This window comes from Primulina eburnea, chromosome 14 (assembly GCF_022965805.1).
Source record: "Primulina eburnea isolate SZY01 chromosome 14, ASM2296580v1, whole genome shotgun sequence".
In the NCBI taxonomy this organism is placed as follows: Eukaryota; Viridiplantae; Streptophyta; class Magnoliopsida; order Lamiales; family Gesneriaceae; genus Primulina; species Primulina eburnea.
In genome coordinates, this window is record NC_133114.1 from 17,045,409 (window position 1) to 17,061,187 (window position 15,779).

Below are 15,779 nucleotides of genomic sequence, written 5' to 3' on the forward strand. Positions count from 1 at the left end.
CCATGTTTGATCGTATGTTTGCCGGATTCATGCAACTTTGTTATTATAATAATAATAACGCACATACTCATTATTTATAACATATCATGCATATATCATAAATAGAAAACAATACAAGGATGATCAATCGCCCCAAAACTAATGGTCCGTGTGAGCTAAACACGGACCTAGGTCCAATCCTAGGGTAAATGCACGGGATGCAAATGCAACATTTACATAAGCTTCCAATATTTACATGTCTTCGATCTTCATAATCATCATGGCCACCATCTTCCAATCTTGATCATCCACTATACTAATATTTACAAATAAATATCCATGGCACATAGGGATACATCTCATGGGGTGGGAACGGGCCATAAACCAAGCCCACTTGATAAATTGATAATTATTACAATCATTCAACACAAAATATCCTAGCATACACCTAGCAAATTGGGCTTGGGCTTTTGATCATCCTTCATGCATAATATCACATATCATACACCATCAATTAATTATCACTATAATTAATTGATCCAATATTATATATCTTGATCCAATCACTAACCGCCACGATTATAAACTAAATTAACAAAGTATACAAACACCTTTGTCTACTTTCCAATTAATTTATTTATAACCGAATTTCTTATAAATCACAATTTACTATAAATAATTAAAGTCCAACTTCAATTATTTATTTTATGAGAAAAATTTGCAACTTTTGTAATTTTAAACTTAAGGGCCCAAAAACTTATTTTTCACCAAAAACATTTTGGCCCATTTAAAATTCACAAATATGTTGACCATCTAATGGCCCAACAACTCAAGGCCCATGACACTTTGATATTCCAAAACACTTTTGGAAACCCTAGTCGTCATCGCCGTCGCCGGAGTTCCGTCGCCGGATTCCGGCCAACATTCCGGCCAACATGCAAAAATTTTTTTTTTTATTAAACTTTAGGGGCTGTTCGGGCAGCCCCTCGGGCTGCCCTTGCTGCCCGAAATCGGAAGCCCTCGGGCAGCCCGAGCTGCCCGAAACGGGCAGCAACATGCTGCCCGAAATTCCCCACAAGAAGGCCTCGGTTTTGTTGCAAATTTTCATCTCAAACGGTTAGAAATCGCCCTCAATATAATATCTTGTATATGTTGCACAAAAACTAGTAACCTTAGCTCTTGATACCACTTGAAAGGGATCGATATACGATGTTCAAAATCGCAACGGAAGCACAAAATTGTTTTCAAAACATGAAAACCGAAATTTTTGGTATAAAATTTTTCAAAATTGAACACCATGTACTAGTTGTGCAAACATATACAAAAATCTCAACTTTCAAGCATAGGGTGTTGAGAAAATTACCTATCAATCACAAGGATTGATTTTATGGCTCCAACTAAGGTGTAAACACCTTAGCTCTTGAATGGCATGAAGAAATCTACAAGCTCCTCCTTTTCTTTGAGTTCTTTCCTTCAAAATCAAGCCCACCACTAACTAGGTAAATCCCTTCTTGTTTTGCACTAGAAAAACAAGAAGATTTATCAAAGAGAAGTATTTTATTCTTCAACAATTTGAAGAACAAAATGGAGAAAAATCTTGGGAGAGAATGGGGAGGAGAGTTTCGGCCATATGGAGTATAGAATGAGGGAGGAGAATCAAGTCTTGGGGTTGCAAAAAGTTGATACAAAAAGTTGCATGCCAACCAATATTTTATTCAAAAGTATTCCCCAACTCTTCACCTCCCATGCATTCATATAATATAGTTTTCTATCAAATAAAAAACCATAGACTAAATTTAATTATCTCAAACATATTTGAGACAAATTAAATATTACTTGAATTTACTCAAGTCCCACTAGTTAAATAATTATTTTAATTGAGCTCTACTAGACTCAATATTATTTAATTAATCCAACACTTGAATTAATTTAATTATTTGGGCTCTACTAGGCCCACTAGTGTTTAATTAATTCAACACTTGAATTAATTTAATTTAGTCCATAATAATGTTTATGAAAATCACAATTTTCAAAAACATTAGTCACTTGGCCAAATTTTAATTTAGGAACACTTCCATAAATTAAAATTTATATTTCTCTCATAGAAGTCATACTTCTATTTTTCTTTACACTTATAAACACATTTATAAGCCGTTCAACACTTTGAACTATTTTCTCCTTTATAGAAGTCAAACTTCTAATTTTACTTACGCTTATAAACTCCTTTATAAGCCGTTCAACACATTGAACTATTTTCACTTCTCATCGGGATTTACAAAGCTAGTACTTATGTGGCCCTCAATGGTTCATTGATACAACTAGCCGTGGGTTCACATCTCCATGTGATTCGGACTAAACATGTCCTTATTCGAGCATACCCCAATTGCTCCATTCTTACTTATCAACTCCTTGATAGTAAGAACGTCAGAACTCAAGTCTGATAGTACCCAACCAATCACGTTAAACGCCTAGCAGCATCGCTTACGTGATTCCCTAGGTATCACATGATAGTGCCTGCAAGAACCATTCAATTATGGTTAGCGTACAGTACGGTCCCTTCAACTCATATATCCCGATCGATTCGACAACCATTGGTTTATCGAGAGTTGTCAATGAATCGATACTATGTGTCATGTCGTAGTTGCATCGATGGTGCAATCTATGAAACACCTTTCATAATTACAACCATACTCTGGCCAGAGATTTCGATCTACATACACATGATAACACATAGGATATCCATACCCGAAGGTAAGCGGTGAATCCCCGACTACAATGCATCGACTCCTATGTGTTTCGACAGAACACCCAACCTTGCCACCTGATGACCCCATGAGAGTCGGTAAACAAGTCAAAGTGTAATTCTAGCACATAGAGTCTCAATGTTGTCCCGGGTCATAAGGACTAATTCTGTACAACCATAAACCAGGACTTTTCCACTCGATAAGTGAGAACCACTTGGAAAGTCCTTTTATGGAGGGTTGTTCAGTGCACTCTACAAGGAGCACCTATCTGCATGTTCGGACATCACAATGTCCCCTACCAATGAAACATGGTACTCACATCGCAGATACTAGTCTCTAACTCGAGCGGCCTATATCCTTCTTAGTGGCGGCTGAATCGACTAGGAACCGTTTAGAATATACAGTATTACAAATATGAGTTTCATGATACTCATCATATGAGCATCTCATATTCTTTCTACTATTTGTATATTCAAGGGCTTTATCTATGCAGCTAGCATGGGTATACAGATAAAGATTTGCCAAAATAATAATTTCAAATATTATTAAAATAAAGATTGCTTATTCATAGAGTTTCATTGTGAACACTCGGCCAACACTTGGCTCGACGGGCACCTACTCTAACAGAAATCTCATTTGCAAGCATATCATGAATTTATTTTGGACATGCAGTGTAAAGGAAATATTATTATGTTTATCATGCAATATAAAGATAATCATGCATGTGAATTTATTTTGGACATTTTTATTAAATTCTATGCTTGTTCACATGTAGGAGGCTAGGGGAATTAATTGTCACGTGCAATTTTCCTATCTAACTGTCACATCACTAACATCTGTTTACTACTTTGTACACACCTAATTAAACTAATGGATGTTTTGTTATAATTTTACCGTGTATTGATGGGTTTCGGAATTATCGAAAAATAATTAGTATAGATGGTTGGTATACACTTATATACCAAATACAAGCACAAAATGTTGATCGATGTTACTCTGGATGCTACCAATCAAGTTCTACCGCTAGCATTTGCTATTGTGGATAAAGAAATATCAGATTCTTGGAAATGGTTCTTGGAGAATCTAGGACGACATGTTGTTTGTAGTGAAAATGGTGTGTGCCGAATTTCTGATAGGCATAAGGGAATTGTTCGATCAACTGAAGATCTACCTTATTTTCAACCTCCTTATGTTGTGCATTGTTTTTGTTTGAGACATGTGTGTTCAAATTTTAATGATAAATTCAAATATGTGCATTTGAAAGATTTATGTTGAGAGACAGGCAAACAAAATCAAATTTGTAAGTTTGAAGTAACATTACAATGAAGGCATCAAGCAAAAAATCATTTTGCCACACAGATATTTGGTCGGAATTACGAAAGAAAAATGGAGTTTGGCTCATAACAGTGGTTGGCATCGTGGGATGATGACAACCAATATGTCGGAGTGTTTAAATAGTGTGTTGAAGGGTGCTTGTAGACTTCCTATATCTGCGATAGTAAACTTGACACTTCTGAGGTGCGTACAATATTTCATTGAACGTGTGACAAGAGGTGGTCGTATGGTTCAGGAAAATCAGCTGTGTTCAGATTATGCATGTCGAAAGTATGAGAAATGGGCAAGAAAATCTAGTGAACATCATGTTGCCAAATATGATCTAAGTGAGCAAACTGTTTCGGTTGCTACTATAAGAAGACCAAGTCGTGAACAACATATGCAGGTGGTCAAGTTATCAACGAGTGATTGTTCATGTGGTAACGGACGATTTTTGGCATCCCATGTTCTCATGCTATTTGCACTGCTATGTGGCACTCGTTAAATCTGACGACACTTGTGTAGCCATAGTATAGTATATCCGAGTACTTAGCAACGTACGAGGGTGTTGATAGATTTAAACCTCTTGCAGATGAGCGATACTGGGATCCTCCAACGTTCGAATTGCACCACAACCCGGTTGGACGTGAAAGAAGAAGAGTTGGAGAGACAGAACAACTCGATTGAGAAATGAGATGGACATGCCGGTAGTTAGAGAGAGACAAAAACGAGCAAGGTGTACCTAAATCACCATAAGCAACAAGAAAAAAAGAATGTCGAGTACAACGATGTAAAAATTTGCGCTTTTGAGAAGCAACACAAATTTTTGTTCTATATATTTTTAAGTTTTGTGCAGATGAAGTATTTTGTTAAAGTGTTATCACGCCTTATAAGGAAACTGCTTATAGTTAAAAGAAAAAAATGGACAAAATTCCGGCTGACTCAGCGCCTAGACACCATGCAGTAAGCGCCGCAGTGCCAGCTTCGCGCAAGACTAGCGCCGTGGCGCTATGTTTTAAGCATTGCAGCGCCAGCCTTTCGCAAGACTAGCACCACGGCACTATGTTTTAAGCTCCGCAGTGCCGGCCTTGCGCAAGACTAGCGCCACAGTGCTAGTATCCCGAGAAGCAAGTGCAGTGGCGCTAATACGTTTATAAAAGGAAAAAAAAACACTTCACAAACACATTCACCCTGCACAAAAACCAGTGCCTCTTTCATTCTCCACCACCAAAAATCGTTCCACTTAGACAATTCGACCTCGGGCGAAGTGCAATAAAATTTCGGCCCTATCAAAAGGTAATTTTTCTTGGTGTTATGAATCTTCAATTCCATGTTCAAATTTTAATGAATAAAGTTCTTGAGTTTGTGCATATAACGTGTTCGATATATTTCTTGAGTGAGGTTGTTGTTGGAATTGTTGGATTGGAGCATTGTAGGGGAACTACTGTTTGATTGATTGTGTTGATATTGTGGGCGCAATATTATTGGAATTGTCATTGTTTGAATTCGTTGTTGTTAGGGACAAGTGCTTTCGAACGAGGATTATTATTTGAGTTGAAGCATGCCTCCGAGGAAGAAAAGTAAGCAAGTTCAGTCTGGGGATGGTGAGTCGTCTGATGCTGGTTTTGATAGACGATGGTTTTGGGATGCAGTTGCCGTTGAAAATTATGCGTTAGGCATGAGGACTATCACGCGAAAATCAGGGGGCAGATGGTTCCTTTTGACAGTAGAACTATTAACTCATTGTACTCGATGCCTGACTATGACACCGACTAGTACACAAGATTTATGAGAGAGGCATATCCCTAGGATACGATAATCACCGCACTTTGTGAGCCGGGCATGGTTTGGAAACTCAATAATCATATAACTGGTATCATTTTGTTGCCTCGCGGTTGATGCCATATGGGCATGTTTACGATGCGACGAATACAAAAGCAGCATTGTTTTATTGCATCATCACCGGCAACAAAGTGGATGCAGGCCGGGCGATCATGACTTCGATTTTGCAGGCTACACGGGGCACATCCACAATTAGCATGCCTCATTCTTCAACCATCACGCAGCTCTGCCGCCTAGCTTGGGTGACATGGGATGATAGTGAGCCAGTCTTGCACAAAAAAGACGATATCTTACTTGTTGGGAAGCTCCCGAGGGATAAAAAACAGGCATATTGAGAGTGGTCCGAGCGAGGCTTCAGGGAGTGGAGGACAGCCACAGACCGCCCCATAGCCACCACACGCACGACAGGCACGTGAAGAGAGGGGACAAACCACACACCAGCGTCTCGATGACGTAGAGCGCATTATGAGGAGACAGTGGCGGATCACACACGAGCACATGGATTACATGCATGATTTTAATTGTGTGCTTGCGCAGCGCTTCCCTGCGACTAGTGCCTCCGACGTGCCATTTCCACCCCCATCATTTTCACACTGACCCATCGAGGATGTTGTTGAGTATGAGGAGGAGGTTGAGCTGTCAGGAGAGGACAGCAAGTTCTGATTCTCGCTGTATGATGTACGTAATCCCATGCTTTTCCTGTTTTATTACTTTTGACACATTACATAATTAGTTATTCCTTGCACAGTAGAGTCTAGTTTGGAGTGTGAACAAGATACACGCACGAGCCAAAGATCGGGAGTGCAAAGATCGAGCACAAAGACGAAGAACGACAAATCTAGGGACAGAGACGCCACTTCTGATTTGTCATTTTATCTTTCGCTTCTTTAATTTCTTGTGTTACGATGTGTAAATCTTTAAACATATTCAAACATGACGTTTTTTTGTGGATATGATGATTTGACATGGTTGTTGATTGAATTCTGATTTGGTTTAGTTGTGTTTCTTTGTTTTTATTCGACGAAAATTTACTGGCCATAAAATTTTTGTTGTCTAACAAAACATATTGTACTTTATCTCAATCTATTAAAACAACTTGTCGAAATAATACAATTTAAACGATGCAACAATGCAAATAGTACATCAATAAAAATGATATAGTTCCAATCAATTAGAAGAATCATCATCAAGATTACAATGGTACAAATGACTCCTGGTTCCACAAGCGGGTGGATTGTATCTTCTCGTCCCTCTACGCAATCCAACATCTTCAAGATTTTCCTCATTTGAGTAACTTGAAAAAGTAATAGGTGAAATAACATTCCTCTATGGTCCCATATCATGGACAAACTGTTGAGGACCAACATTAAGCAGATTTGTGAAACTTTGTATGTTTGTCCAATATGGATTCTGATAATCCTGGTGACCCAACGAATGTAAGTCAGCGATCCCCGAATCACTGAAAAAACCAGGTTGACTGTGGGGGCATAGGCTCCTGATTAACGTTTAATGACCAAACAACCAGGAGTCGTTAATGTAAACAGCGAAAGCGATTAAAATTTTTCTTTTGGGCCAATAGAAATTTCGGCATGACCTCCCCGTAAGTAGGACATCACAAAAATTTCCAATCAACACAAACAACATTTATATACTCGAAATAAAGTCATAACAGCAATTCACAAACCTATAGCCGCACTGGCCAGGACTAATGCATACATAGCCGACAAGGCTCAATCACACAACTAGCAATCCAAAACATCATAAAATAACAGTACAAGCTACACAGGGCATTCCCTGGCAAAAGTATGACTCAATGATATAATATCTGGGAACTCGCAACAACAATCCAACTACTGGGCACCGCTACCTGACGCTCCACCAGACGCGTCAATACCTCCTGGATAATCTGCTATTACATAAAAAACAAACACAACATAAATAGAAAAGAGGGGTCAGGCCCCAGTACGACGAACCAGTAAAATTATGATAGTTATAACTGACGTGAAATAAAATCAAGTAAAATGCAATGCGTGTCGGTAACAATGAAATAACGGATACCAAAACGGAGTCTAATAAAACACATCAGCAACAGGAACAGTGGCCACCCGTGCCAGGAATGCAGCAACGTAATATCATGCCGCCACTCATCCATACACGTAGCATTGAGGGTCCGGTAGCGACCCGGTCAGTCCTCGAGCAGTCATCAGGAGTGTGCTAATCCTATCACTCATTCCATCGATGAGATGTCAGGAGTGGTCTAATCCTATCACTCGCTCTATAGATGACGCAACAGCTCAACAGATCAGTAATGCTAGCAATCAACGGAGTCAAGGCTCGAAATGATATGTATCAACTCAAATAAATACATGGATACAATCATGTATTCACAGAAGCACATAAAGCACGCCACAACTAATTACAAAGTACTTAACGTCATTCCACATCCCTATAGACGTCATAATAAAACAGTTCATATGTATCTCAACTGAATCCTTAATTTACCACAAAATATCTTAAATATTTCTCGCAGAATCCGATCCTGTTGCAAATAATACATTCCATATCAAGTTCCATTTATTTTTCCAATATTCACTAATTTAGCCTAAATTTCAAAAATCCATAATTTAGGCTTTAATATTTCTAAAACTCATCGCAAAGTCAAATATAGTGTTTTATTTAACTTAAATCTATCAATACCGGACAACTTGAAATTTCGAAAATTCGATCATATCGAATCTGAAATTTTTCGATATTTACTAGGAATTTCCAAAATGTTCATTTTTTATTTCTAATGCTATAAACACATCCCAATAACGATTTAACATTTCACAAATCATAAAATCCAAAATTAATAGGGTAAATTCGAAATATTATCTAAATAAATTTCAAAAATTAGCTTAATACCTTCAATCGGCTCCGATATAGCACCTACAATCAATAATCTAATATATATTAATTATTGGAACTCAATTGAATTAAAATGCCCAAAATTCGAAACCCTAAAATCTGAATTATACCTCAATATATATACCAAAATGAAGCTTACGACCCAGAGAACAAAAGCCTTCAATAAATTTTCGAACTCCGGCGACGTACGACGAAGATTTCACGGCGGGTTTCCGATGGGTTTTCGGACGACGCGATCTTTCCTAGCAAAAGTGGTATCAGTGGATAGCTCTCGTCACGGGCTTTCCGAATATATATTTATTTTAATTTTTGGACAAACTGAGCGGCCACAATCGATGACTAAAATTTTGAAATTGAATAAGGAGAAAGGAGCTCGGCGGATACAGCATACGGGGAGAGAGAAAGGAATTTGATAATTATCATTTCTTTACCTTTTTTTTAAAACTTACTTAATAAATGGGCTGGGCTTTGGAAACAAATGGGTTGGGCTCATTCTCCCCTACTAATGGCTATTCCTCACAATAGCTCCTTGTGATGTAGACGTTGGGTTGTACCAAGTCTGAAACCAAGTAGTAGAGGGTCCTGCAGTATTCAACTCAGTTGACGGAACAATAGTGGAAAACCCACTTGGTTGTTTGACCATATCATTTCCCCACCCGAATGATGACTGATGCGAAAAAGGAGAAGGTGTACTGAAATTTTGTAGGACATTAAATTGTCCGGCAAAAGTATTGTACGGATATGGTTGAAAACCAACGGTATTAACTGTATGTGATATGGTGCCTACATTTATTCGATTATACCACTGAAATTAATATTTTTCAGTTTGCATTGATCGCTCTTGTCGTCTCCCTTTAGCAACATATCTCAACCTACTATTCCACAACTCAATTCAATTTTTATGATATTCTCTCCAATTTGTGTTTCGATGACCTGTTTTCGTGATATTATGAAGACCATCGTTGTCAAGAGCAGACCCTAGAATTGATTGTCGTCTTTTGAATTGTTGCATCACTCGATTAGGACGATGCATCTCCACGATGTCAAAGAAAATAAGGGGACAAACACATCGCCATATTTTGTTGTCGTATGAATCAATAATCGTCTTTACATCTATGTCATTCTTCTGGTAATGGATCCAATTATAACTGTAAAATATATAAATGTTAAAATTTAACATTCATTTAATCATAAAAAAATTTAATATTCATTTAATCAGAATAAAATACTAAACATTCAATAATACATCATTATTATTCATGCGATCTAGAGAATCTCTTATAATTCTTACAGCATGTGTGGGCAAATGTGTATAACTAAATCTAATTTTCCACCAACATTTTAACAAATACAATTACATATCAAAAAATTATAAGAGATATACATGATATTACCACAATAAATTTTAAATATTACCGTGCACCATATGGAGAAACTGAAATAACAGCATCTGGATCAATGAGATGTACAACTAATTTTAACCTATCTCGGTCGGGATTAACATATTTAATCCTGCTCCATGTCCATATTTACTTATAATAATAAAATTAGTTAAACAAAAGTAACAAAACAATTGTGTTAAATAATCACATTACATTATTTATACATGCATGATATATAAAGGTCCAGCCATTGTAGTCTTCTCTATATGTGTTGCGTTACAAACTCATGTATAAAATGCTAAAACTGCACTACCCCAACTATAAGACTTTACATTATCAATATCCCATAGCAGTTGCAAAAACATGAGTCTAGCAGACCCTCCTTGATAGTCAGGGAACAATATTTCTCCAATAATCATTAACGCTACATAAAAGGGTATATTTCACAACATCTACTTCTAAAATAACATCATTAACAAGGTTAGACATACAATGGTCGTGAAGTGCAGTCATAGACAAATGACCACATTTCAAATGTTTTGATGATGACACAAATCCCAACGAATCCAAACATATGTGTTGTCATTCCTCAACCGTATGTGACACATCTATTCTAGTGACTGCTTCACCATCAATTGTTAGATCCAAATGATTGAAACATCTTGTAACGTGACAGTTGCTTCACCACATGTAAAATGAAACGTGTGTGTCTCGCGTCGCCAACGTTCAAAAAGAGCAGTAATCAAATGATTATCAAAAACTTGTGAGTCACATGCTAAAACTCCATAAAAACCCATATGATTCAAGTATGCAAGTACCGGATTGTGTATGTAATTATCATTGTATAACTTCCAAATCAAATTTTCTGACCTCATCACTTTGACAATATCATTAATGGTTACGGAAGAAACTGTAGATGTCATATGTGTCGCTTGTAAATAGAGAACGTTGGGATCTTCTAAACCTCGATTATCTGTCATTCTGAAATAAGTTGTCGATCTTCTAAAATTCGTTATAAGGTAAGAAACGAACTCAAGACAGTTGACGGTTGTCTGGTGAGGAAGAGAGAATTTTCAAACGCTACATAGAAATAAAGAGTGAAAGAGTAAGGAAGAAGGAAGAAGGAAGAAGGAGAGGATAGTGAAAGAGGTAAACTACGGGTGGAGGGGTTATATCCACGTGGATTGTAGCATCCGTGTTTCATAAACGCGAATACTTGCCCACGTGGAGCATCCATGCTTACGACGCACAGTCGCCCACGTGGAGCATCCGTGCTTACCAAGCACAGATAAGGATGTTAATGTTATTTGGTTTCTGCAGCTAAGGATTTTAATGTTATTTGTGAATTATTTTCTCATTTGGGCACATTGCAGAGTTACAAACTGTACAAAAAATGAAATTGAGCATGTGTTGTCAATCGGAGAATGTGATTCTAGAATTGAGACCAATCATGTTGGTAATTTGCAACAAGCAGTAGCTACTTGTTGGAGTTTTCACTATAATTCAGTAAAAAGCTTGATAGATATGTACACTGTAACTTGAAAAGTTTTTGAAGTTATTAGAGATCATTATCCAAATGGAAGAACTAAGGCTGAAGTTCGAGAGATTTACATAAACAAGGCAAGCTTTGAATTTGTGTTCATTTTGCACTTAATAGATGAAATTATGAGAACAACATATACTATTTGTCAAATTCTTCAAAAAAAAAATCTCAAAACATTTTGACTGCTATTACATTTCTCAATTCTACCAAAACTATCCTTCAATAACATAGAGAATGTGGGTAGGACGAAATTCTTCACGAAGTAAAAGTTTTTTTCTCAAGAAATGAAATTTATGTGTCTGAATTTGATTGTCTGTTCCGATCAAGAAACTACAATTGGGCGTAATTACCAATTTTTTTTAACGCAACAATAGATTTCATCTTGATGGAATTAAATATTCGATTCAATAAGTCATAGCGGAGCTTACAACTTTGATCCTAAAAATTCATTTGACTCATATTTTATTAATGAATTAAATATATATATATTTCGAGTTTTTAAGACGTTTTGAGATTTCGAATCTTCATAATCAAATTTTAATATCCGAGTAATAGTTTGAACAACTAGCAAATAGTTTCGAACATTCAAGTTAAAAATGAACTTAAACTTCGTTTCAAAACAAACTGAAGTCAAAAAATTTAAATTTTTGATATTCAAATCAAGATAGTACTCGTCATATTTAATTCGAGCCTCGGTTCCTCACACCATAGTTGATGCACGTTCATATTTCAAATCCACCAACGTCGTAAATTCCACGTGTAATTTTGGAAGAATAACTGAAGAAGAAGAAAAGAAGAAGAAGAAGAAGAAGAAGGTTGTTGGGGGAAGACGAAGAACTCGTTCAATTCAATTGAAAATGTCACCTATTGAACGTTGCAGCCGCTTGGCTTTCGATTTCCGAAAATTTCAGGGAGAAAAAACGTTGTCGTTCCTCTCCTCCTTCTCCACCTCAAGATCGCCGCCTCCGATTGTCATCGGAAATACCGAGTCTGCAGGTCGAGGCGTGTTTGCCACTCGGAGAATCTACGCCGGTGAACTCATCCACACTGCCCAACCCATTGTTTCTCACCCCTCCCTCAATTCGCTTTACGATGTCTGCGATTTCTGCCTCAGAAAGCTTTCGAAACAAAACGCCGATTCGGAATCTCTGAGATTTTGCAGCAATCAATGTGAAAAACAATCCTATGTAAGTGAAGCAGTTTGGTGCGTTCGTGTAATCTCTGTTGTAGGCTAGAGATCTGGCTGGACTCTCCAAGAGATGCAAACCATCTGGGAAATACTAAGCTATTTGAGCTCCAAAGGGGGTGAACGAGATAGAAACATTAAGTGAAACAGAAAATATGCCAAAGGCATTGAATTTCTGAGAATTTTGTTGACACTGAAATGTTTTTATGTGTAGAATGGCCCTTTTATTGGCTGCAAATCAACCTCACTCTACTTCTACAATTTTTTTTTTAGTTTTGCTGGATTGTCCTTCCTCGTCGTTTGACGGTGTTTACATCATCTTTTATTGCTCATCACTGAATTTTTTTTATCTGGCATTAGAATTTCTATGAGGTAGAGAAGAAGGCAGATTGGTCCAGATTCCATGAATACTGCCGGTATGGAAATACATTATACCCCTTGATAATTGTATTGATGCTAGATTCTCACTATTCTTTCTGAAGAATGCAGGGTCTAAAATATCCTCTCCTCGTCAAACGGTTGGCTAGTAAGGTTATATCTGGAGCTTTTTCTCCCCAAGTTCTTGACATACTTCAACCAGAGGCTTTATCAGTCCAAAAAATTTCACTAGTAAGCAAGCATTCCCGGTTCTGTTTGAGTTTTGAACTTGTTATGAATACAGGAGCAATGCAATCAAGATGTAAAATTTCCACATCATTAAAATGTTTTTGATTGGCATCTGTCAAGAATGAAATTAGGAATTGGATCTGGCTTTGAATTTGAGAAGAAATGGATAAGGAATTACATTTGTAATTGAAACAGTATTAGATAACTTTGCCTGCTCTAAGTAATCAGGATTATAATTTACTTTTTGCATATAAATTTTTTCAATGATGAGGTCGACTGTGGCCCGTGTATGAGTGAGGATCGTAAATTGATGTCTTTGAATTTTTAATAATTTCCTTCACTTGCTAGCTAAAATTCTGTAGGGGGCAGGGCACTAACAAGTAAGATTTATGACATATGAGCAAATACCTGTCAGTGCCTTCTATCTCCTCTCTAAAATGTAAAAGAATCACATTTTCGCAATTTTTGTCATCTGTAAGAGTATTTTCCTGATTTTGAGTTTTATTTCAATGTTCAAACTATCATGTGAAGTTGCTTTTTTTTTTTTCTGTTTCTTTTATTGATTATTAGATGAAGAGGGAGCTTTGCCTGCTAAGAAGTACTTTCGAGGACATAAATATTGAAAGGGAGCTACTGTCGTGTATCCTTGTTCAGTATAAGTTCATTAGCGTTTGAATATATAAAAGTACTTCCCCTCCCCCACATCATCTGCTAAATTCACTAGGTAAAAGATTGTTTTTTTTTTACTTGCTAGTTCTTACTGAAGAATGGTATACTGGTGTTTTGTCACGGATTCGCATAAATGCTTTTCGTATCGAATATCCTGGAGGATCATATGATGATCTTCTTTCATCAGCAGCAGCATCAGTTGAAGCAGAAGCTGCTGTTGGAAATGCTGTTTATATGCTTCTATCCCTATACAATCATGATTGTGGTAAGATCTCTTGTTCTAGCAAGCTTAGTGCTTGATTTTTCCTTATTAGCCAGGGGAATCCCTTGCTCATGCCTTCTAGGAAAATGGACAGCTATCTCTCATTAACAGATTTATGGATCATGTTATAGTGTCTTGATTCACCGCTAATAAGTTACTTGTGAACCAGAGTGGTGGTTTGGTACATCTTGTTAGCATTTTATTAAACTAACCGCTTGTGGGAAGCATCTCACTTCAGGAGCTTTTACTGGACATCAGTCAGTTGTATGTCCTTTTTAACTTGATAGCGTCTGGTAGTAATTGCCAATAAGGGACATTATACCACAATAGGAATAAGGTTTGATATTAAATTAGTGTGCATGATACAAGGTGTGGAACGTGTTGTGGGAAGAAAAAAACAAGTGCAAATGCATCCTTGTCCATCGCTCAGTTTTCTCCTTGTCCTCTCCAATATCCTCTCTTTTTGTGCAGATCCCAATGTAAATATTTTATGGGTAGAAAATGTGGATGCTAAACTAAAGGCTCTCCGTGAAATCCAAGCAGGTGTCTTATTTTATCTCAGCTAGTAGTATAATTACTACTTCATTTGTTTTGAAATTTTATTGTAACTTGTATAAAATTTAGGAGATTATTCTAACGAACCCCCGGAGTTTTCGTATTATAATAAATACTTGTTATGTGTTGTCTTAAAAACTTTCATTATAAATAGTATAGGTCGGCATCCAGGGAAACAAGTGTGGTATACTGAAGTTGTGAGATTTTATTTGGTAATATATGAATAAGGTTATAGTTTATGTGTGGCGTTGCAGGAGAAGAGTTGCGAATTTGCTATATGGACGCAAGCATGGATTACGAGGCCCGGCAAACTTTCCTGCTTGAAGGATTTGGTTTTCGGTGCAAGTGTCTTAGATGTATGTCAAAAGACTGAACTACGATACCTAGTTGAAACAAAAAGACATGTTTGTTCAGTTGTATCGTTTGCACTTTAAACTAATGATGTTCAACTTTCAGATAAAACCAAAAAAACAAACTGAACACGGAACCGAAAGTCGAATTCGTAAGTCAGATGTAATTGTTAAAATCGAAGTTTATTTGGTTCAGTTTCGGATCATATATGTGAAAACCGAACTGACCGAAAAAGTCGTTTCATAAATTAATAATTTTATTTATATTATATATTTTTATATGCTAATTAGTGAATGAATATTCATTTTGAATAATTTTTAGTTGATTGTTGTTTATTTAATTTATTTAGAATTTATATTTAAATGTTTTAATAAGAAATTGGTAAAAAAAAATATTATATTTTATAAAATATTTATATTATAAATTTAAGTATTTGTAC

The 15,779-nt window shown here is 36.7% G+C and overlaps 1 protein-coding gene and 1 long non-coding RNA gene across 3 annotated transcripts; one reads left to right on the forward strand and one right to left on the reverse strand.

Annotated features, from left to right (window-relative positions):
- Nucleotides 1–7,438: 7,438 nt before the first annotated feature.
- Nucleotides 7,439–9,142, reverse strand: LOC140812789 (uncharacterized). 2 transcript variants are annotated; one of them, XR_012113751.1, is made up of 2 exons: nucleotides 8,784–9,142; nucleotides 7,439–7,785 (listed from the first exon to the last, which is right to left on the reverse strand). It is a non-coding gene; the product is annotated as an uncharacterized lncRNA (long non-coding RNA). The 2 variants fall into 2 exon arrangements; XR_012113750.1 differs by having other exon boundaries at nucleotides 7,439–8,099.
- A 3,225-nt stretch (nucleotides 9,143–12,367) lies between these two features.
- Nucleotides 12,368–15,574, forward strand: LOC140812898 (histone-lysine N-methyltransferase ATXR4). The gene is made up of 7 exons (XM_073171278.1): nucleotides 12,368–12,898; nucleotides 13,258–13,313; nucleotides 13,380–13,506; nucleotides 14,074–14,143; nucleotides 14,258–14,437; nucleotides 14,906–14,977; nucleotides 15,244–15,574. The coding sequence occupies exons 1-7, from the start codon at nucleotides 12,569–12,571 to the stop codon at nucleotides 15,360–15,362; spliced, it is 954 nt and encodes a 317-aa protein (XP_073027379.1). The 5' UTR covers nucleotides 12,368–12,568; the 3' UTR covers nucleotides 15,363–15,574.
- The last annotated feature ends 205 nt before the right edge of the window (nucleotides 15,575–15,779 follow it).

Coding starts and splice junctions, on each gene's coding strand:
- LOC140812898 (XM_073171278.1), top strand. CDS start 12,569: ATGTCACCTATTGAACGTTGCAGCCGCTTGGCTTTCGATTTCCGAAAA. Junction 12,899..13,257: donor AATGTGAAAAACAATCCTAT/GTAAGTGAAGCA, acceptor ATCTGGCATTAG/AATTTCTATGAGGTAGAGAA. Junction 14,438..14,905: donor CCTATACAATCATGATTGTG/GTAAGATCTCTT, acceptor CTTTTTGTGCAG/ATCCCAATGTAAATATTTTA.